Source organism: Labrus bergylta, chromosome 12, assembly GCF_963930695.1.
Source record: "Labrus bergylta chromosome 12, fLabBer1.1, whole genome shotgun sequence".
NCBI lineage: Eukaryota > Metazoa > Chordata > Actinopteri > Labriformes > Labridae > Labrus > Labrus bergylta.
Window position 1 is genome coordinate 24,650,570 of NC_089206.1, and position 23,599 is coordinate 24,674,168.

General features: G+C 39.5%; 1 protein-coding gene across 4 annotated transcripts in view; it reads right to left on the reverse strand.

Annotated features, from left to right (window-relative positions):
* Positions 1-22,297, reverse strand: part of trim33 (tripartite motif containing 33) — a 28,116-nt gene extending 5,819 nt beyond the window's left edge. For 2 of the 4 annotated variants that reach the window (XM_065961116.1, XM_065961115.1), the window contains exons 1-18: positions 21,690-22,297; positions 17,172-17,290; positions 15,525-15,678; positions 15,079-15,215; positions 11,398-11,510; positions 11,142-11,256; positions 8,925-9,071; positions 8,046-8,163; positions 7,469-7,773; positions 6,694-6,891; positions 5,446-5,502; positions 5,043-5,243; positions 4,213-4,345; positions 3,933-3,996; positions 3,412-3,565; positions 1,542-1,951; positions 684-795; positions 525-599 (exon numbers count right to left, since the gene is read on the reverse strand). In XM_065961116.1, coding sequence (XP_065817188.1) covers positions 525-599; positions 684-795; positions 1,542-1,951; positions 3,412-3,565; positions 3,933-3,996; positions 4,213-4,345; positions 5,043-5,243; positions 5,446-5,502; positions 6,694-6,891; positions 7,469-7,773; positions 8,046-8,163; positions 8,925-9,071; positions 11,142-11,256; positions 11,398-11,510; positions 15,079-15,215; positions 15,525-15,678; positions 17,172-17,290; positions 21,690-22,269 — 3,192 coding nt within the window. In that variant the 5' untranslated portion in view covers positions 22,270-22,297. The remainder of the gene's footprint in view (positions 1-524; positions 600-683; positions 796-1,541; positions 1,952-3,411; positions 3,566-3,932; positions 3,997-4,212; positions 4,346-5,042; positions 5,244-5,445; positions 5,503-6,693; positions 6,892-7,468; positions 7,774-8,045; positions 8,164-8,924; positions 9,072-11,141; positions 11,257-11,397; positions 11,511-15,078; positions 15,216-15,524; positions 15,679-17,171; positions 17,291-21,689) is intronic. The other 2 variants (XM_065961118.1, XM_065961117.1) reach the window with 1 other exon arrangement.
* Positions 22,298-23,599: the final 1,302 nt, after the last annotated feature.

Genomic DNA, 23,599 nt, shown 5'->3' on the forward strand with positions numbered 1-23,599 from the left:
CAATTTCCACGCTGTTTCAAGTCATAAATCTTTGTTATTGTGGGGTCCCTGCTCTGCGGCTGTGTGGAAAATATATTCATTAATACTGTTCCTCATCCCGAGCATGCCTCAAAGGATATTAAGAGTTCGTTCAGCAATGAGCTTGGAATGATTGCGTTAACTCTTATGTATTAATAATAAATTAGTAGTTCTTCAACTAATCAATTATTTACCACAGAAAATTATACGATGCAGGTTTTAATTATGTGGGAAAAAGAACAAATACCAGGACACAAATGTGGTTTCTCAAGGTGTGTTTTGTGCCTTTCAAAAGAGTGGTTTGGTTAGAATGTAGAAGAATCAAAAAACAAGTTTGACTTTTGCCATGTTATGAGATAAAGAGAGAAGGTAACAGGACAGAAGAATTCAGTTTCGGGTCATTATGTAGTGGAACTGACTAGTGTGTGTGTGTTTACAGGTGTGTGTGTGTGTGTGTGCTTACAGGTGTGTGTGTGTGTGTTTTTAAGTGATGTAGCGCTACTTACAGAGCTAGGGACAGGTTCCCTGAAGCCCACGCTGAGCTCATGACAAAAGATGTGCAGCAGGAGGCGTTCACATCTCTGCAGAGAGAGGATGAGGAGAGAGGATTAGCTGCTTGGTACTGATCATTCAAAGGCCTTTGAGAGTATCGATTCAGTACTGACCCTTTGGTCCTCTGGATTCAGGCTTTGCACTGCTGTGATTTTCTTACTGTCGTCACAGTACTCGATTTCAGGGATGTTGACACTCCGGCAAAACGTGCAGAGAAAGTCACCCCTAAGAAGAAAAATAAACAAATCAAACAGAGAACATTAAGTAAATGTTTTATGATGTGTAACCAATAATTAACTGTTTGGAAGAAGAAAAAAAATACTTCAATAAAGTGGCTTATTTAGACTTGAAGTTAAAAATAATGTATCTGTCTGCTGGTCAATATCTTAAAAATGTTCTGCTATTCATCTTTCATCCATGATCCCTTTACACCTACTATCAACATGCATCCTTGGTTTATTCAATGGACAGCTCTTAGTTCAGATGTGAATGAGTAATTTAGGACACATGGATATCTGATTCTTAGAGCAGTATGAACAAGGTGTCCTCTGCCACACTGAGGGACCCCCTTGTCTTTGAACAGGTGAGACACTTCTCTGCTGTGTCGATTAAATAATCTTGGATATATTTCAACACCAGCATGAACTATGGATTAGACTGGGTCCAAGAAAATATGGGAAAAAAGCGCTTTAAAACAATTCATTAAGGAACACTGCATTTAAAGGGACTACACAGTAAGAAAAAGATGCAAATGTTTATTTGCATATAATGCAGGGGAGGGAGACCGGATCTCAGGTGAACACTGTTCTCTTTTGGACTTGGTGATCCTTCTCATGTGTATTTTACTGTTTCCATAATGGATTCTAACCCTTACACTGGCTCCTGGCTCAGAGTAATCATACGGCTCAAATTCTGATCAATAGTTTCATAGCTGTGTATTTAAGAATACACCATCTACTGTTATCACTTACTTTGGAAATATTTTTATGGTGGGCACATGGCATTTCATGTGGAACACTTTAGGACAGCGGTCACAGCAAAGCAGGTCACCACCATTAATACAGACAGCGCACCAGTCTTCATTGGGGTCATCCTCTTTCCCACCAGAGTTGCCCGTTGCAGAAGCTGCACCGCCTCCTTTGGCCTCCGTCCCCTTGTCAACGTTTCCATTAGTCAGCGCTGTGCTGCTTCTTTTCTCAGAGGATAATGAGGTAGTGGTGTTGGAAGAGGAAGAGGTTGTGGCACTGGAGCCGTTAAGTCCCGAACAAGGAGTGTCAGATGTGGGTTCTGTTTTGATGCGCTCTCCTACAGCCCTGAGAGCATCTAGGCCTGCAGATACAGACCCCACTACAGGAAGGGGACTGTTCTCCGGACTGCTCATCTGAAGGAAAACATGTAGAAAATACAAATTCAAATTTTAACAACTTGTTTATCATGAAAACAAATCTAGAAAAGGAAGAAAAAAAAATGCAATTCATAAAGCAAATGTTTTATATTTCTGACATTTTCTTGTTCCATATTTCCTGGATTTTCCTTTGACAATAAGTTTAAGGCAGGAACTCATTGGGACAAAGTGAACCATATCAGAAAGTAGAGGGTTGTATGGTGACCACAAGCACAATGTAGTTAGGAAAATAAGCCACCCACAAGTGCAGCAGATGTGTGAGGTATGCTGCAGTCACATTCTAACACCGTGTCTTATATTGAAACTACTGTAGGAAGAGCTGTGTACATACTAGGGGTGCAGAAATCCAAAATTTTCTCTAATCGATTACTCTTCCCATTGTTAAAGCGAGTACTCGAGTAATCGTTTTGAAGTTCTTTATTTTTCTGTGATTCTTTTTCCCCACGGGAGGCCCCGCCCCCGACTATGACGCGATGCCGACTGTATCTATTGATTAATTTGAATCTTCAGGATTTTAATAATTGTTAGTAAGAGGTCTTTGTATTAACATTCAAATTAGGACATTTCTTACTTCAACAGACAGCAAACCTCAAAAAAACCTTAACACAGACGTGTTATGACCGTTTTAACAGTTAATTTTAATTAGAGCAGTGTGGCGAGCGGACGTGCAGACATCAGTGCGCACTCATCGCACATTGAAGCTGTTTTGACAGAAACATTGTGTTAACAAAGACTACAGTCTGCAGTGTAGAGCACACTTTACTCTGGTAAATGAAGTTACAATAGAACTGGTGAACAATTTAAGTGTCTGTCTGTTTCATCTTTCTCCTCTGTGCATAATGACACACTCTCTCAATCTCGCTCGTCTGTCCGCTATGAGCTATTTCTCCCTATAAGGTTGTTCCATTTTGTAGTTATTAAAAGAATAATCATCTAAAATTCCAAAATATAGGAAAACATCTAGTTATGCTGCTCTGTCCTGGATGATCAAACGTCATTGGTTTAGCAGAGTAAAGCGGTAATCGCAAAGTGAAAGTCCTTCTTTTTCTGTGGACTAAAAACACAATTTGAACTGAACTTTCGTAGATCATATTGCATATTTCATTTGTTTGGGACTTTCTGTTCATTGTGAATTCATAAAGGGGTAAATTAAAGGGATATTTTTGTTAGAGTAGCAGCGTACGGATCAACAACAGATGCGCTTCAGCACAGAGCCTTTATCAGCGCTTTGTTTATCATCTATTTTCTTTTTGCGCTCGTGCTCCTTTTTTTCTGTTTTGAATTAGGCCTATCCTAGAACCCACAATGCAACAAGAAACATTTACAAAAATGTGGACTACAAAACGATTATCGATGACATTTTTTTTGTAACCGATTATTATTTAATGAACGAGTACTCAGGTACCCGAGTACTCGTTTTCACCCCTAGTACATACCATGCAGGCACTTCTCCCGGCATCTTTTCCTCGCTCTGTCTTCATAGATGTAGCTGGGCAGCTGTAGCTGTCGTCTGTTCCTGGCTCCTGCTTCACCTTCACCTGCTCCACAGCTGCTCCGCTTCCTGCCCCAGCCCTCCCTGCAGAGCTACAGCTGAAACACACATGGGAGCAAAGCACTGAGAATATTTTATGCATTTGTTTAAATGGTATTATTAAAGAAAATCAAGGGAATAAAATATTGTTAAAGACCCTTGAGCAAATCTCATAGGTGTAGATCTTTTAATAGAATTTGCATGACTTTGTATTATAAATGTAGCTTACAGGTGTCTGTTCCTTCAACCACAGTAATATTGAGTTTTATCTGCTGCCATTTTCAATCTTATAAAATTAATGAAGACATTGTTTTGTCCCTCTGTGTTTTTTTTTTGCAAGAGCAAGAATGTTTAAATATGCTAGCTTACGTCCTTATAGGTTTAAACAGGGTGTCTGGTTTGTAAAACACCTTGATGACTTCTTACCTGCCTCGGCTGCCTGTGCTTGACGTGCTGGAGGGTCTTGCTGGTGTGTGGGCATTTGACAGACCTGCAGACAGAAATGAGACAGGTAAGTAAGCAGCAGTGATAAAAGTATCTGAACACTGAGATGGAAAACATTTATAAGACTTATATTCATAAATCATGGTGATCACGTATTTCTCAATTAATTAATTTAAGATCATAGTCTGAAGTAATCAATGATCTGAGTAGGAAAACTTTAGATATACAGAAAATTAGCATTCAGCACTGAACATGAGGGCACCTGAAGATCCAGAAGAGTGAGACGAGAGTCCAGGAGAGGGGTTCATGTCCACTGAGCCGAGCTGCTGCTGTGTGCTGGCTGAGATGTAGCGAGTTAAGAGGTGACCCAGGCTGCTGGAACCTGCGTCCTCCAACTATTGATCCACAGAAGCACAGTAGTGGGGAAATAACAAACAGAAAATCAAGTCGAGTTAAAGATCAGGGAAAAATATCACAAGACGACGAACATGTATCGACTCATTTTGACTGCTAAAACTGCTCCACCACATCAGACCTCGATAGCTTCTCCACACCGGTCTCAGTCAAGTTAATATTTACTTCCTTGTCCTGCTTTTTATTCTCCCATTTGTTTCCCTTTCCATTTAACATTTTTCATAATTCTCTAAATATTGTACAATTTTTCAAAGAAAAAAAAGAAAACTGTTATATCTATTTCATTTTTAGACAGGAGAGGGACGATTAATCTCAAGTCCAGTCGTTTAACTTATCCTGGATGTTTCTGAAGTGGACACCTTATCAGGCATTAGAAAAGTAACTTAGTCTGAAGGAGATTTTTTGCAATAAATTTTTTTATTTTTTTTGCTCGTCTGCAAAGTAAACTAAAGTAAAAAAGCTGAAAACAAAATACAGGGGAGGCTGTATGAAGGTAGAGATGCGATGAAATGCAGCAAAAAAACATTTGCATAAGCAAAACATTTGAATTTAAATCATGTTATGTGGCTCAAGCAGGGTTATTTAAGCATCCGATTTTGTCAGTGCACACACTGGACTGTCAGTCACAGTACCATGAGGAAATATCAAGTAAATAAATAAATGTAAAAATGTGCACACCTGAATAGGAGGGATCTCAGGTAGGCAGGGCAGGTTCTCTGGATTGGTGACGGAGGGGATGAGCTCGATAGGACCGATGATGGGACTGGCAGGGCCACGGTGGGCGTGGGCACCAGCCATACTGGCACTGGTGGGACTTGTGGGGTTGGCATTATGGAGGGATGCTACCGGAAAAGGGCCTGCGTGCCCCGGGTTGGAATGCTGCACAGAAAAAGGAGAGGGAGGGATGAAGAAAGAGAAAAATGTAAATAGGAGAGAAGTACAGAAGCCAAATGAAAGGAAGATAGGAAAAATGAAATTATTAAGTTTCCTCTGTGAAACAACATGGTTGCATGCTCATGCATGATTTGGGTGACAACACATGCTGCACAAGACAATGACAAAATAGGAAAAAGTGCCAAACCCCTGATTGTAGTAAGAAACGAAACCTTTGGTGGCTCATCTCAGATTCTATAGACATCTGGACACAAAAAAAAGGAGGCTGGGTATAGTGGGGGTTTCTTAGCTAGTCTGACATGCAGGCAGTAAATGTGCACTTTCATACTGTAGCCGATGTTCGACTTAAATTACTAATAAAATATTCAGCTTGATAATAACACATACGGTAGGTAAGGTAGTGTGACGCAGGACTGAATAAGAATATTTTGACATTGCTATGAACATAACATTTTAAAGCAACTTTATAAATGTAACAACTAAGCCTTCATCTGGTCATCTGCAGCTTTGGAACCAAACTAAGAGTTCATCAATAGTAGTCATTTATTACAATTTTTATTTAATTTACAATTTTTGTAAGAAAAGTTTTGATTTAGTTTTAGCTCAAAACTAAATCAAAACTTTTCTTAGAAAAACTGTTCAGGGAACCCCCAAGTGTGAATTATTCTGACCCTAATTTGAAATAAGCAGACAAAATGTTCTTTAAATGTTCCCTCTCAGACCCCTTTGAAGCAGTTTAACTATAAGTGGGCTTGTTTGTTTATTTCTTGCACGCACACACACACACACACACACACACGAGGACACGCATGCACACAGACACAGCTGATGGGAGGTTGTCACACTCCTCCTCCTCTCACAGGTGGCAGCAACATGTCTGTTCAAGCTGCATGGTGCCAACAAAAACAGATTAGGAGAAGAATTCAAGCTTAAAGCTGTAAATAATGCTTTTTTAAACTCAGCCGTAAACTTTTATTGTGTGTACGTTTAGAAGTCCCTAAGGGCAAAAGAGGTACACATTACGTCTTCGGTCTCTGCTGGTCCTAAATTCAACATGTTTCTTTTACACCCCTGTGATAAAACAATTCTCCCTTTGAGCAAGCAGTTATATGTCAGCATATCCTTTGTTTACTTCCAAGAAAACACTACAGGGTACATTTAATATGAAAATGTTATGAAAACTGGAACTTTGCATTTACATTTGAATTGTAGCTCAAGACATGGTAGTTTGCATTTTCATTTGAATAAAAGGCAGTATCACTCACGAAAAGAAGAAGAAAAAACCTCACCGAAGTCTATAGTAGTCTACAGAAGTACACTAGTAGCTTTTCCAACATTTCCATCAACGAATGTGTTGCACAAAAATTCCAAATCACATCAAATCAGTTTATCAAACTGAGGGTACTTTAAAATCGGCAGTTGTGCGTGGGCTGACCTGTCTTTGAAGCTGAGGCTGCATCATTGGTGGATACTGCTGCCCGTTATGTCTTGGCTGAGCTGTTGGCATTCGCCCCCCCTGCGTTGGACCCGGGAGACGCATATGGTGGGAATTTGGGTACATGGGAGGACCTGGCCCACCATTCATACCCCCAGGCCCTCTCGGTAGCTGCTGCATGCTGATGAGCCGTGGAGGCTATAAAATTGCACAAATACATACCCAGATTTAATGAAAAATCTAACCGGTGGATAAACACTGATATGGAATTGTATGCAAACAGCAGATGATTTTTAGGTTAATGCAATTAAAGGATTAAATAATTTAAATAGTGCTGGTATGATCAGTATATTCATTTGTCGATGAACATGGTTCATACTGAAAATCTAAATCTTTTAATGGCTAGACATGCCAAATATTCACAGGATAGAGATTATAAAACGATTTGAATTGTTCACCCTTTTATTCTTAAGTAACATCAACATACACCCATCACGACCCAGCAGGGAATTTAATAAACAGTAGCAAGAAAAGGAAGACAAGTCCATACCCTTTCTCAATGCCATAAAAAGTCACAAATCGCAACATTAAATCCCAATCCAATTTTTTTTTTTTTACTATCATCGACACTGTTCATTGTCTATGTCAGCACAGCTTAATATAAGCTTAGAATATGGTTGAAAGCTATTCAAAGTTAAACCCATCTATAAGTCACCATGGTGATCAATTAAAGAACAGATACTTTCCATGTTGGATTGAAAAAGGTTTTGCATACCTGCTGCTGCACCATGGGTTGGCCGGCCTGTCTGGCATGCTGCTGGGACATTTGAGAGGCTATGCGCATCTGTTGCTGGATCTGCTGCTGGTGCTGTTGCTGCTGCTGCTGCTGATGCTGCTGCTGATGCTGATGGTGTTGTTTCTGTTGTGCGTAGGCTGCCTGCTGCATGTGCTGCAGCCGGAGCTGGGCAAGATTGATCTGTCCCTGGTGTTTGCCTGGGTGACCCTGACCCGGTGAAATGGGTGGTCCTCCTACCATTACATTGGGTGGTTGTGCAGGTGCTTTCTCAATCAACAAATTACCTGTAATAAGATCAGGATCACATGTGCTTATTAGGCATAAAGAAGTTATTTTCTCCAAACAGGGGCCTTTTGACTAACATCTACTGTATGTGATACACTGACTGTTAATATGTAACCCCATACAAGACATTTGTAAAATTCCCTTAGTGACGCATCTTCCTGCTATCCAAGACCAAACTACAGAAAGGCAGGACTTTATGGCATTATAGTCAATATGTCACCTTGACAAAAGTAAAGAGAGGAAACAGTAGAAGGTCACATGCAGGTCTCACCTAGATTCACAACGTTTTTGGCCCAGAAGGTTGGGTCACAGAAGAAGCGCACCTCACCATTGGCTTTGGGTACTGGCTCTAGTGCTGACTGAAGGCGCTGATGAAGCTGGTATAGGATCTATATGCGCACGCCACACACAGGCACAAACACAGGCGCACACACAGGCACACACACACGCACACACACACGCACAAACACACGCATACGCACACGCACACAGGCACAAAATGTGTCATTCAGTTTCTGAGCTCGAATATATCAAAACAACAAGTAATCCCTTTGTCAAGATGCTCTATGGGAGCATAAATCCACAATCCCACAAGATAGGTGTCTTCTCGTTATCTCATTTGCTGACTATTCTTATGCTAAGTAGTAGTGGTGAAACAGATCACAGCTGCTCCGGGATGCATTTGTATCACCCCCATGCAGATTTATCCACTGTACGATAGTTAGTAAATTGACTCTCTAAACATTTGGACTTTCACAAAAAAAATTGTCATCAAGTGTTGATATTTACATTGTGTATGGCAACTTTGTTTCAAACACTGCTTCAACTTTTCTCTGTTTCATCTCACAATGTGTCATAAGCCATCAATACAATAGAGGAAACAAGATAGTTCTTCAACATGAAGTTAAGAAAAGACAGGGTCAGTAGTGTACTATGAACAACATGTCATGTTTTAAGAAAACTACTACATGTAGACAACCTCACATCTGATAATAACAGATATGGCAGTTCAGTATGAAATCTAACCAAAGCCAAATCTAACTCTCTCTAGTGATAACCAACCAGTTATTTAACGCAAATGTCGTTTGGAGCCTGCTTTTGAGGAATGCCTTTCAAACTGCTGAACATCTGGAGCTCGTGATAAACGTACCAGCCTCTTGCTGTAGAGCAGCGCAGTGTGGCTGCCAGTGTTAATGGCCCAGTGGCAGAAGTTCAGCACATGGTGGATCTGTTGGGCCAGGCGGGTGGTATCTTTGTGCTGAGCCACGAGCCTCATGCTGCGCTCTTTGGTCACACCCTGGACAGAAAAATCAGATTATTATGGCGGATACTGAGAGTGTCTGAACACCCTTGTATAAAAAAGAAAAGAAAAAGGAAATGGAGTCAAATATGCTGCCATGGTATTACAAAAATTAAAGCATGGGTAAGACGATTAGATCTGTTAATATCCCTGTGGGGAGCTTGGGTTATTCAGCAAAGACAAACAAATGAATAGATAAGAGCGTAGCGAATGGGGAAAGTAGCCCCATATATACATTCAACAAATTGGATTCTGTGAAAATTCTGTGTTCTACATCAGTGGTTCTCAAACTATGGTACGTGTACCACCGGTGCAGCAAGCAGCAGGTATTCTGTTAATGTAGGCCTACATTAACAGAATACTTGCTGCTTGCAGTTGTTTTCAGTACTGTACTATAACAGACATTACAGAATATCTGTTAATATAGCATTAACAGAATATAATATATCTGTTAATGTAGGCCTACATTAACAGATATATTATATTATGTTAATGTAGGCCTACATTAACAGAATATCTTCTGCTTGCTGTTGTTTCAGTACTGTACTATAACGGACATTAACATTAACAGAATATCTGTTAATGTAGGCCTACATTAACAGATATTCTGTTATTTATTGGAGTTCAGCATACAATCCGCAGCAAGCAACTGTACATTAACATTTTTTAAAATGTTAATGTTTGTGTGGGAAACACTGAGATTAAATATTTCCAAACAGGTTGTTGGTATAAAGTCATCATTTTTATTGTGCTGCACTTTTGTGTGTGCAAGTTCTAGCACTAGCCCTTAGTAGGCCTACAGTGTGGCTGCCAGCGGGCAATAATAAATAATATTCTTTTTATGAATTAATTTGCCTCTTGCATGAAATGTGTGTTGAAATAGGCCTACAGTGTATTTTAACGTCTACCATAATGGTGGTACTTGGAGAGCCAAATATTTTCGGAGGTGGTACGCAGTCTAAAAAGTTTGAGAACCACTGTTCTACATATTAAGAGAACATTTCAATTGATGTTCCTCATTCAACAACGTCAGCTTCATGACATTTTCTTAAACTGCTGAATTAGTTGCAGCTTTGTCCTTGAATGCCATTGTTCTTGTGAGTTTTAAAATCATAAAGTTGTTTGCAATAAGCAAAGGAAAACGCCACTTAAAAAGGTGTGAGACTGCAGCAAGCTGTAGCTGTAAAACCACAGAATATTTTACAAATTTATCGTTAAAAGGTTTGGCCTTCAAATTGTAATACAAAGAGTTTTAACATTCAAACAATGAATAATCAAAATAAAGATTATTCCACAGAGGATATTTATCAGGTGGAACCTTGCGGCTTGCAGCATGTATTTTCCTGCAGTGGTACATCAGTGTGCGCACCCAGGTCCTGTTCAGTGACCCTCTGTCTGATCCCAGGTGAGATACTTACTGCAGCACTACTATAGTAAACGGACTTAAAAACTATCACACATATTGGTGTACTACATGTAAAAAAATCACAGAAAACTGTAAACTGTATATGTTTTCATAAGCTGATGGTTTAAGTTGTGTCTGATTTTAGGGGTAGCTGCAGCAACCTCGGCACCTCTACTTCCCATGTCTGTATGTATTTGAAATGCAACCATGCTAGATCCCTTATCTCGTAAGGTGGAGATCTAGTAATCATGAGATCTAGTAATCATGAGATCTTGATCTTGTAATTATGAGATCCTGATCTTGTAATTACAAGTTAAGGGATCACATTTCGCAGATAGTGTCTGGACATCCTTGACAACCGAGAGAGAAAAGCCCCAATGCTCTCAGAGATAACTTCAACACTGGGTACCATCGCTGAAACATTTGACGAATCAAAACACGCATGTTAGCTCTCAAATATGCAAAGGTGTGCTCTTGGGTGTGAGTGGATTTTGTTCTTCACTAAGACAAAATCCCACATAAGACAACAGTTGTTAATTTCAGAATCTCCTTGAGAGCAGCATTAATGGGTTTAACTATAAATGTGTTAATAGGAACTGTTGGTGAATTAGTCCCACTGTACTTAATCATGAAGTCATTTATTTTAATTCATGTTCTCTTACCTCCAACTGCTGCAGCAGAGACTTGCCCTTCTTGTTGATCTCATTAATGAGAGTAAATACTGCAATTTTGATCTCATGCTCCACCTTCTTGTGGGTCTGATTCAGCTCTTTTAACCTGCATGACAAAACACATAGAACCTTTAGAGACCGTGGCCACCAGTACATATGCTGACTGTTTATGTTAGTCCATTAACATACTGTAGCTATTTCAATCAAAGCACAGAAAAGAAGCTAGTGATGGAGGAAAAAAACGCACCTGCTTTGAACCTGGTTGATAGAATAATGGACGTAGTTCTTCTTCTCCTGTAGCTGGGCAACTTTGGACTCAATGAGGCCTTTCTGGTGTTGGCAAGCCTCCTCCAGGAATTGGTACCTAAGAGATAATGGTTCAGATATTTTTTTCTTTCTTTAAAACACTAGAATCGCCAGCAAAAAAACAAATTATTTTTTGGACTTTCTTTGATGGAAATGTATTTTACGTTCATAACAAAACACTTACTGTGAATTAACAGCTTATTACAAAAAAAAAATCTTAAAAATTGCACCATGTTACATGAACATCTCTCATTCTCACTCAAACTAATCTCCACTAGATAATATTGGGTGTCAAACCCTTTATTACCTTTATTCTCCTTTATTGTTAAAAATACACCGTTTCAATTAAAGAATAGTTCAATTATTTGTATTAAAGAAGCATGTATGAATGCAACTTACGTGTCTTTCTTTCAAGTGCAAAAGATTTATGAGAATCTGACGATGAATTAGTTTTCTTGACTTTGCAAAAATCTTTCTGTACCACAAGGTGGAAGCTTTAACTCACATTAAAGATTTTTAGCAGTTTGAAAATAAATTACTAAAATGAAATACAAGAAGGTATTTGTATCCAAACCATAAGCACTTCAAACTACTGCATATCTTCACTTGTTGCTTTGCTGGAAATCAACCTTCTGCAGAAGATCCTATATGATGTTAAATATTGAGCTCCCCCTGTTGTTCTGATGTATTTAAACACATTGCACAGTTTTTAGGCAATGACAGCAAAATATGTGATCTTACATGCTAGTCACTCTACTTGAGTGAATACTGGATTTTTCCTTCACAGGAATGTGAAAATGTGTTCTTACTGTTGGCTTTGGTTTGTGGTATTTCTTCAACCGATTAGTTCTCTGTTCATTTATTCTAAACGTCACTGTGGCATTACCTCTTTTTCTCTCTATCTCTCTCAATGTTTGGTCAGTCAGTCTGGAATTTCTGCTGATGGGTTCTCGTGGGACGGCCTTTTGAGACATGTTAGTGATTTGACAAAACATAACCTAGGTATAATGATTCAGAAAGTCTTACATTGTCAGGTCATTGTTGACCTTTTTTTACACCTATAATGGAGGTGACATGACATATTTTTGTAAATCTGTTTCTTAAAGACAAACTCATCTTGAAAGATGATGGTCAGGTGGGTATAAAAGTAGGTGTACACATTTAAACCAAACTTCAATATCAATATGGTCAAGTGGTTCAATGATGAATAACCTTTCAAACATGTTCCGCTTCTCTGCAGCTTTTCAAGTGTTCTAAGATGAGCTGAACCACTGGCTTAGAGCGAGGTAGGAGTATGCTTTCTTAAGAAGTCAGTGGTGTTGGGCCACGCAGGCTTAGGACAGTCAAACAATGGACTTGGGCCTGCACCTCTGTGAGAAGCCTCATTTGAGTTATTCACTGAGATCACAAAGAGGCCTAAAAGGACTCTTAATCCCAGAATCCCCTGCAGTACTTCACACCTATGCGTGAAGTTAAGGGGGGACCAGAACCTCTCTCTCCTCATTGAAGGGGACCTGAGGTAGACCCCCCATGAAGCAGGCCAGGCTACAAATCTCACCTCCTGTTTTCTGCAATTATCTTCCTTTGTTTTAAGTTTTGGCGCGCAGGTAATCCGCGCCCGGCAGATTGTCCAGTGAACGCATCTCAGTTTCTCTGAGAGCGTCAGACTATTACAGGTTATCAGAAAGATAACGGTCTTATTCCGTCCTGCAACGAAAGGACATCAACGGACATCATTCCACTCGACAGAGAACCAACGAAGCCGCTCTTACCGTAAGGGACCCTCGCCGCCATCAAACGCCTCTGCACCAGAACGGACAGAAGATCTGTTTTATCGCCGGACTCCTTTTTCCTTCACCAATCGCGGGCAAAGCGATTCACAGGTGAGGCTTAATTAGGTCTGGGCAGAATTAGCTTTAGAGAGTGTTTTTAACAATTGTTTGATTGATGCAGAAACTGTAATTTTTCTCTTTGTTGGACCGCTGCGTCCTGAGTTTTACCTGTTTAAAACTCCTGTTGTTCCCGTTTCGGACCGCTGCGTCCTATATGTGTTTAGCGTAACAGCGTTATAACCGAGTATTACTTATCTGATCAGAAAGGCCAGTGTAAACCGTATTAACTTGAATTCAGCCATTGGTTTCTTTCTGTGAATGAAGGGAATTACTCCGAGTTGTGGCGCGGGATTCGGACTGTGATCCACAGTCCCATGTAGACGCACATCTGGAGACTAACTCCACCACCGCGCCATTATGCACATAGGCTACACACACACATAGAGATCTGTACACTCGCAGCCATCCATGCGCCTCAGAGACACCGATCGTGCAGGGCCGAACTCGGCCTCTTTTAGACAATAAGACCACGTTAGGTCTTTGTTAGGTGTGCGCCATCAGAAGGGTGACCACGTGGGAAGAAGCAATCTCCCCCTTCTCTCTCTCTTTCATTCACAGACACCCAGGTCGTTGTTAGTTGTGCGCCACGCACGTATGCACGCTCTTCTTTGGTATGGGAAGAAGACAGTATTTTTACAGTACGGTTGGACAAAAAGCATTGTCATATAATGAGCATCTCTTGTTTGAGAATGTTTGTTGCTTGGATTACTTTATGATATTTATTGATTAAGTTCATTGATTTTGGATTGATGTTGCTTTGTTTAAATAAATTCTGTTATAATTTTAAGAGAGCAGTTGTTTGTGATTACTTGTCTATTTGCATTGTGACATAAGCTGAGTGCGAAGGCTTTGTGTACGGATTTCACGCCTTAAATTTATTAAATATAGTTATTAATTATTAATAATATTATTAATTAAGTAATTAATTTGAGACTGATTTGAGTGATATTTTGGTTATATTTCCCTGATTACAGGGTGGTGCCCCAAACGAGATTAAACATAGTTTAATGATATTGTTATTTATATTATTAATAATTATTAAAGAATATAACCAAAGTTGACTTGATACAACCCCAACAGTGGTCACACATGACGTATGAGAAGAGTGGAAGATGCATTTCGCGCACCATCCTCCAAACTTGACAGACACACTTTCATAACCTCACGTTTGAGTCTCAGTCCAAGTTTATGACCTGCATGTGGGGGCCTTGGCTCAATAATAACTGTACAAAAGAACACTTCATAAACTCACTCTTGAGAATGAAAATGATTAACATAATTTCTTTCCTAAAACGTAAAGACACTTCCACCTTAACTATGGGATAAAATATACAAGAATATTTGAAATAAGGACACTAAGTTTTCCGAGGGAGATTTTTATGAGCGAAAATGAGAAGTGGTCATGTGACCTGGTGCAGTTTATTAGGATTAAAAATAATAATAATAAATCAATACTCAGTCAGCATTTTATTATGAATTTGAAATAGAATTGTCATTACAGGAAAGTTACACCAATTTTTGCTTCTGCTGTCAGCTAATGTCCTTTAAAGAAAATCAGCAAAAATCTGTATCAGCAGGTTAGACCTTGTAAGAAATTAGAATTCGGCCAGAAATTCGGCCAGGCAAAAAATTTCAAACGGTGCATCTCTTCAGATGAGGTTTAGGTTTAAAATACAGGTACCGTTCCAGTTACAGAAAGGAGACGTGTGTGTGATGTCTGAGATGCTGAGGTACCTGTGCTCCTTGTGCTCCAGCAGCTGGCAGTCCCTGCAGGTCAAAGTGTCACAGGTCTCACAGAAAAGCTTGAGTGGCTCCTGCTTGTGGATGGGACAGAAAACAGGCCTCTGTCCTGAAGCACCAACAGACTCTACAGGAGAAAAGACACCAACAAATAAAGCAGCAAATCAATCAAAGAAACGGGTATAAAAGACAACAATGACAAAAATAGACAGCAAAAAGAGTTGTTCCCAAAGCCTGGTCATAGCTTCAGGGTATGTGGTCCCCCAGGCTAGTGGTACCATCCAAGCAGCCAAATTCTGCAGTATTGTTACCACGGCAACAGCTTATCAGCAGCACCACATTCACTCTGCTACAGTAAGGGCTTGTCTTACAGAGGCTCTAGCAGTTTTGCAGTGAACCTCAGAACGATCTTCACAGTGAGGGTCAGTCATCTCACCAGAGGCAGTGTCAGCATCCTCCTTTGTGTGAATCTTGTGGTCCTTTGTGATTTTCACCCTCTGGTGGGCCTCCACGCAGGTCTTACATAGCCATTCTCCGCACTCCACACAAAAGCCAATGGTTCCTGCGTTGTCCTCACAACTTGTGCACACCTTCAGAAGACAGACACCAATGAGTATCTTGAAGAACACTACCTCGAGTCAGAGGAAGACTCACAGTCTGTCCTAACAGCATGTGACACGAGCTAGCATCAGCGAAAAGATAAGCTTGAGGGTCCTCAAAGCCTACGAACGACGCGGCGCAGAACAACGCGCCACACTGTTTTTACCCCGATGTCCCGTTTCTATTTTCCTCTGTGTTGCTCACGTACCATGAGTGAGGAACGAGGAGGCTCAACAAGGCACTGGCTTTTCTCATTCAACAGAGCTTGTTAGCTGGAGATAGCGGTGCAATAATTACACCCATATCCATGTTGAAATGTTGTGCTTTGAATTGTGTCAGCACTCAAGAAAACTTAATTTGGCGATCAGCGAGCCGCTTATTGACAAGCCTTTGAGTGTTGTGATTTGAGTCAACAGCTTGTCATTGCAGAGCTTCCCACTTGCGTTTGTCCCCCTTCAATATAAAAGCACTAGATGTCATACTGTTTGCAAGGGGGGTCTAAAATTCAAAGAGCAAAGAATTAAATATTTAACAGATGCAGTGTGGACAGCAAGCTGGCAATCGTGTGCGACGTGATGTGATACCCAGTGCACCTGTGCTGTTAGGACAAATGAGGATGTCTTGATGACTCTTTATTCTAATGACATATACTTTGAAAAAATGTGGAACTAAAACGCATGAGCATGGTTTAAAGAAAAGTATTTTGACTACTTATTGCTCACTGATTTGAGAGGATATTATGTACATCTAAAATTTGGAGTCAGAGCAATGTTCAAGAGATGCAGTGGAATTTTTTGGAGGCTTTTTGAAAGCCATTGCATCAGAACGAATGGACTGTTCTTTATATTTCAGTGTTAAATTGGAAGATTTTTTTCATACATTTAATCCCTGCAAATGGGGCAAGCAATCTATTGTTCTCCCAATAGTGTAATAATTTTATTACATTATAGAGTGAGTCAGTATCATTAATTGGACAATAACATTGGAAGAATGGGGTTGTATATATATATATATATATATATATATATATATAAAAACATTTTTATTTCATTTGCTTCTCATAGAAGCATTTTTTGTTCAAATGCATCATGAGGCAGATTTGAGCCTGTGTGAATCGTAATACATCCTCTCTTATATTATTCAAAGATGGACTTCCAAATTGTCCATGCCTAATTGGCCAAAAAAATATCACAAAGAGAGACAAAGATGGTTTAGGATTAAAGACCAGCACAGGCATGATCTGATTCACATGTTGCATGGTCAGGGCTAGGTGGTGATTGGTGGCATATTTATGGATCATGGATGATGAACGCTTTTTGTTAAATCTTTGCTTAATAACAAAATTTAACATCAAAGTTATGTTAAATAACATAACTTTGACGTTATGCTTACAACCTTCATACAGCAAAGAAAAGCCTAGAGTGCCAGACACAGATGTTGATACACTTCGTTCAAAACATTAAAGCTAACTGTTGTGACGTACCTGAGCAGACTTCTCATCAGATGAGTTTGTTGCCTCTGAGGTATCTTTGACAAAGTAGTTGTCAATAATATCCGTTTGTCTGTACTCTTCGTGACACACCAAACAGTGCATAACGTTTACTAGAGAGAGAGAGAGAGGAGAGAGAAAAAGAGGTTAAGTGAATTCAATTAAGAGAAATTAAATACCAAAAACTGGGGTAAAAGTCCAATGCTTACTGATGCAGCAAAGAAGAGTGATCTGAATAAAAAAGTAAAAGTAAAATCAAACAAGCAATCCCATAAAGGACAAGCTCACACGTTATCTCTTTTCTGACTCTTCAGAAGCCCTGTTAACTCTGGGCCAGGATTATTCCTTCTTGAAAAGAGAGAGGAGAAATGACAGGCTTTCCGCAGGATAACTTCCTTAAGGTAAATTCCTGTTTTTATTAAAATTCTTGGCACCACACAGATACCCAATATCTATTCATGGCAGCTAATTGATTTAGCACTTGCCAGAAGATTTATTCTTGTCACCATCCCTGGCATTTTCATTAGTATATTTCCTCACATGCCTGAAAAATGGGAAATGTCTCACTTTATTGCTTCGGCTGGAATAAGTGAAATCTCAACTTTATTCTAACAAACAAACAATTAGCACAGTGCATTAAGTTAGCCGCTTATTTTTTTAATACTTTGCATAAGATTAAACTTTACATAAATGTTTAAAATTGAGTCACTCAGCACAATTTATTGCCCCCCCCCCATTAATCCATAAATCCAACCACCCCCAATCACCACCCAGCTGAGATAAAAACCGGTTTGAGCCAGTCTACACTGGTTTGAGCAGCACACAGCAGGTTTGTGTAAGCTCCAGCTGCATGGGTGTCGTCTGAGTGATTGGTGTTGAGAGCAGCTGGATGGAGATTGCTTTGAGAAACCAACACAACCCGTGCACACGCGCACACTCACATTCACACACATCAAGTACAAAAACAAATGCACAGCTGTCACTTTGAACTAGAGCAGGCCACACTCAGCTGGACCTTGATGGATACCCCCCCCCCCCATCAACCCAAAAAATAACACAATCACAACCTTATTTTGAAGTATTTTAAGCCTTTGAAAGGATTGCCCTGAATTAATCACATCTATAATAACCTTTGATAAAAGGATGTTTGAAGGGAAACAAGGATATGTCTTGGCTTTAATAAAAGGTTAGCTTGACAGAATAAGCCTGTTGCATAGCCAAGTATTAAACTACAAATATGTGTTATTTAAGTTCTGGGTACTCGCACTGTTGTAAACAAACAGGCCTAAGAAAGCTGCCACATCAGCACAAACGGCGATCAAGATAATACCAAATATGATTGAAATGCAAAAGAAGCAAGAAATCTCTGAGGACATCATACATCTGGTAGAAATGTTCGGTCTTAATCAGAACTTTTTACAACAACAAAACATATTTGGGAGCTGTGATAAACCCTGCTATGTTACATTTACGTAATGAAATGAAACAGAAATAGCGGTCGATGAAATAACTTTTCATATCCGAGTTATATTTAATAATTTCCAAATTCCACATAATATTGTCAGATAAAGCAATGAGTCATGCAATCAGAGGGACTTTCTAATTAAGAATCATGGGGCATGTTAATTTCCCATTCAGCTATGTGCATGAGATACAAAATGATTATGACCCATCTGGCAGAGCCTTTAGATATTTCAGGGGACCAGATGCTAAACAACAACATGCCCTATTTCAAGTTGCTACAAGCTATCCCAGCTGACATGACAAAGCAAGAGAAGAATTTGAGATTAAATGTTCACATGAATTAGTCAGTACTCCATGTAGGAAACAGTGAAGTTGCTCATGTTCTTTAAAATTTCCACATTTTATGCACATTTACTCATTTTTCTATCAAGCTAAAGCTCTGGAACCTAACACAAATTCTGACAACTTATCATAGGCCTGCTCTTCTGTAAATAGGTAATGTAAAGGGATCCGTCAGTGGCGTACCTGTGTATTATTATAACCGGGGCAGGGTGGGGTGACATAACACATAATCTTGGGTATAGCAGTGTTAATCAAAGTTAGAAATCCAGGTACTAACAAACGTTTGGTAGGATTTAACCGCTGAGGTGAAAGTGGTAAATTATTAACGCTCTGGGGTGCTTTCACAAACCTGAAGTGGAATATACAATTTTATTACCTGTTTAAAAAAAACTGGCACCAGAATATTCAGCTCAGGTATGACTGGCTGTCGTCAAAACTGTGGCCAAAGCAGGAGCCTTTCAAGAATCAATACTGTCCCGCCATGACAACTTTAAAATTAAAGAGATGACAGAGATCAAAATAATACTAAACAGAAAAAACTCTCGAACACAAAACATACTCCTGTTTCCCCCAGAAGCAACTCTTAGTGATTACAGGAGCTCTGTAAACACAGTTCAAATCATGTGATACTGAATCTTTCCTGAATCCAATACTAATGTAATTCGTGAAAACCACATTTAGACCACGTGATAAAGAAAATTCTTTACTGAGACCATGACTAATACAATTATTCGTAATATAGTAGCAGGTACAGTATGGAGGCAAACATGTGTCTATTAACAGAAGCATAAGGAGTAACATGAGATGTCTCCATAAGACACCTGTAAGAGTTCCTGCACTGAAGTGAAATCTGACACTTGTTAAATGTAGCCCGCCAGGGCTCAGGTCTGGTACAGACTAATGTAGCGGGAATGATTTATGGTTCTAAACTACAGAAAAAAGATTGTTGTGACATTCACATACACATAATGAAATCAAGACACCTCTCATTATGCTGTAAATAGAGTCGCTTTTGAAAACGCAAACCAATGCTAGCATAGGTTGAAGTTTAATGTGCTCAAGTCTATGTATGTACGGATTAGAGCCTGACCGATTGATTGGTAAGCCCATGATATTGGTCGATATTAGCATATGCAGTGACTATCGGTATTGGCTAATTTTATCACAGATATTACTAGATTTATTTACCAGTCAAATAGCATTTCATTTGAGTATCGTTGTAATATACTAGCAGTTCTCTTTCTGGCTGTTACCTGCAGAGTGTACTGTATGGATTACAACAAGCATTCTGCAGAGTGTCAAGTGGTGATGCTGTACATGCACAGTTACTCTCCAGTTGAGTGACCATCAACGCAATAAATATGTATCTCTACAGATCGAACATAGATCTGAGAAAGATATCAGCCAATAAAAAGGTTATTGGATTTTTTTTCTCTCCCCAATATTGATATCAGCCCCAAAAATCCTGTGTTGGTCGGGCCCTAGTGAGGATATTTACTTATCTCTATAAACGATAGTGAAAAATCGGAACCCAATCACTGCATCTCTTGATCAACATTATCAAAAGATATGGGCCTCAGAGACATATCAGTATTCGTTTTCCAAGTATCAATGACTTTTCAAGATTCATTCATAAAACACTGCTTGTATTAGCACATAATTTATGAAGCAGAACCATCTACGAATGTTATCAATACTATCTGCAGCTCATTTAGAAGATCAATAAAGCCGAGCAGATGGTGGTACACAATATAATGTAATGAAAATGTGTAATAATGTTACATAAAGAAAACCTGTCCTAAAAATAAACTACAACAAAGAACAACATGGTAATCAACTGATTTGTCCCTAAAACAGTATTGGTCTTCAAAATTCCTTATCAATAAGACCCTAGAAAATATACAAATCCACTTTTGAAAGGTGAATACACCTTTCCTACTTGGTCTATTTTCACTTAATGGAAGTGAAAGATATGCCAGAACTGTAGTTTTTACTTTAGTTTGCTTTCAGCCATTGAGATTTCCAATAGACATGAGCATCTTTAAAAGGCAGTAAAGGGGCAAACACTTATTTACAGACAGGACGTGATTCTTTATGATCTACGAAAAGTCACTTTGTAGCCCAGGATCTGTCTAACAGTTTATGGCGATATCTACAATTAATAATGAAAATAAAATCTGCAACAAAGTAAATTGGACCAAAACTATTAAACTAATATGTTGATGCCATAAAGAAAGGTGTCAACATAATGTTGCCTTTCTATTTCTATGGCAACAATGATAACTTAGAACTCGACTCTGGCTCTGTTGCCATGGTTTCAGCAACATTATTGATTCGGCATAAATATGTTTTCGTAAGAGCCCATATTTAAAATTAAAACGGGACTGTGCAGGTTAATGTTACTACTCACTGCCACCTGTTCGTACCTGTAATTGTGGAAGAATTGTTTACGGATTGGACCAATCATAGGTTTCAGGGGGGGAATGGGTGTGTATTAAACGGCCACCGTCAACTGTCCGATGAAGTAAATAGACATCAGTCCCCTCTGTACAGTGACAAACAACTCTCTTAATCCCAACGAAAAACACATTTAGTTTACCCACAGCAGTCCAGAGACAAAACTTTTAGGGTGAGATATTCTGAAAGTACACCTTGTGACACACCTGATGACCCTTTACAGGTAGCGTCTGATCTACTTCTACTCACCTATGTGTGTGTCAGGTTGCCCGTGTGGTCCAGTCACCTGCACGCTTACTTGCCTATCTGGTTGCGGGATACATTTGAGACAAAAAGAGTGCAAACAAGGCAAAAGTTTTGGTTCACAGTCCCGGCTCTGAAGACTTTGTTTACACACTGCGCACGTATCCAGCAAATTAATAGGAGCTGATACCGGTGTGGCCGCTGGAGCCGTAGGAGGGGGGGACATTTCGGTAGTAAGTCCTCCAGCTTGAGCATCCCCAGCGGTCACAGGTTCAGCTGTCGTGGATTCTGCAGTGGTGGTACTGGTTCCGGGCGGACTGGCGGCGTCGCTAGCGCTACCACTGGCTTCGGCTTCCGCTCCCGCTCCAGCAGCTCCGCCGCTAACCTCCCCTCCGTCGCTGGTGGGTGTCGGTGCCTCCGTAGCGTTATCGCGGGTCTCCGTTTCTTCGCCGCTCTTTAAATTTGCTTCTATAACTATTACAGCATTGTCGTCTTTCGTCTCTGGTTGGTCATTCTCTTGCGCTGAAGGCACTGAGTCCGAATTAACAGACGGTTCCATATCCTCCTCGCCTTTGTTATCCGCCATCTTCCTTCCTCTTTGAACCGCTGCACGTCCTGCGTAACTTCTCGAACCAGGAGTACGTATGACTACGTCGTGACGTCGACTACGGCCTGACGGTTGTTTATTTGCTCATTTGCTTGTTTACTTCAGTGATAGAATAGAACAGAGTAGATGTTTATTGCCACTTGCACAGGTACAGGGCAGTACAGGTACATTGGAATTCTTGTGCGTTTCTCCCTGAGCCAGCTTCTACAAAAAAAAGTTAAAATTATATATAAAATAGAATAGCATTGTAAGGAAAAAAAAGAGTAGAAAAGTACAAAAAAAGTAAAAGTAAAAATAAATAAGTTGTAGTAACAGCTAAGTGATTTAAAATAAACTGCACAGAAGTTATACACTGTATTAAAGCAAAGATATAATACAAAAAAAATAACAAGGGGAAATCTGTACATTGAAATTAAAATATAAATAAGTTTTCTTATTGCTCTTATTATCTCTTATTGCACCTGAGGTTATTGCACACATATTTTTCACATTATATAATTACACTGTTATTTGTTTTTAAGGTTAATATTGCACACTTTTATTGCAAAATTGATAATGAACCACCTGTGATTTAGTAATGAATCAGGCATACCTACCAGTGTATATTCAATGTAAACACTGTTCAACTATGTCCATATGCAATTTTTTTAGATTTGTTGTATATTTTGTAACATAATGTGTGATGTATTGATTTTTATAATCACATCACACATTGAAGATGCAATTTTTCCATCCCTCCTCAAATAGGACAAAGAAGGGCCAGGGAGAGAATGTAAGTGTAATTAGCTCAGTTGGCTTATTTTTCTCAGTAAAAATAACTGGTCATGAGCTATATAGATTTGTAGTTCAAATGTAAAAACTTTTATAAGCTGTTATTATATTAGAACTAGAAAAAGAATGAAAAAAGTCAAACAGCTGGGACGATTTCAACAGACAGTTGGGGGAAAACCAGACCAATGTGAATTAGCATGATGAAAGCTGACTGGTAAATAAGGAGAGCTTGTCCTTAATGGTACCCTATAGTGTTGGCCTTGTGCTTAATGATACCATAGTGCTCTAGTTCTTTGCTGAGTCAACAATGGTGTGGTAAGGTGCATTAGATCTGAAGGGTATGCAAATAGTCTTTAATGTTGCCGTCACTCTACAAAATGTCAAGGAGTTGTTCCCTCTTGGGTTCCCCCACACTAGACATAAATGGAGGGTTTTAATGCATATTTGAGAGTTGCCTTGGAAAATAATACTGTCCAAAATAGGTAGGTAGGTTCATGTTTCATGTACTTCTTCAAGAACGTATGGAGAAGAGGGTGTT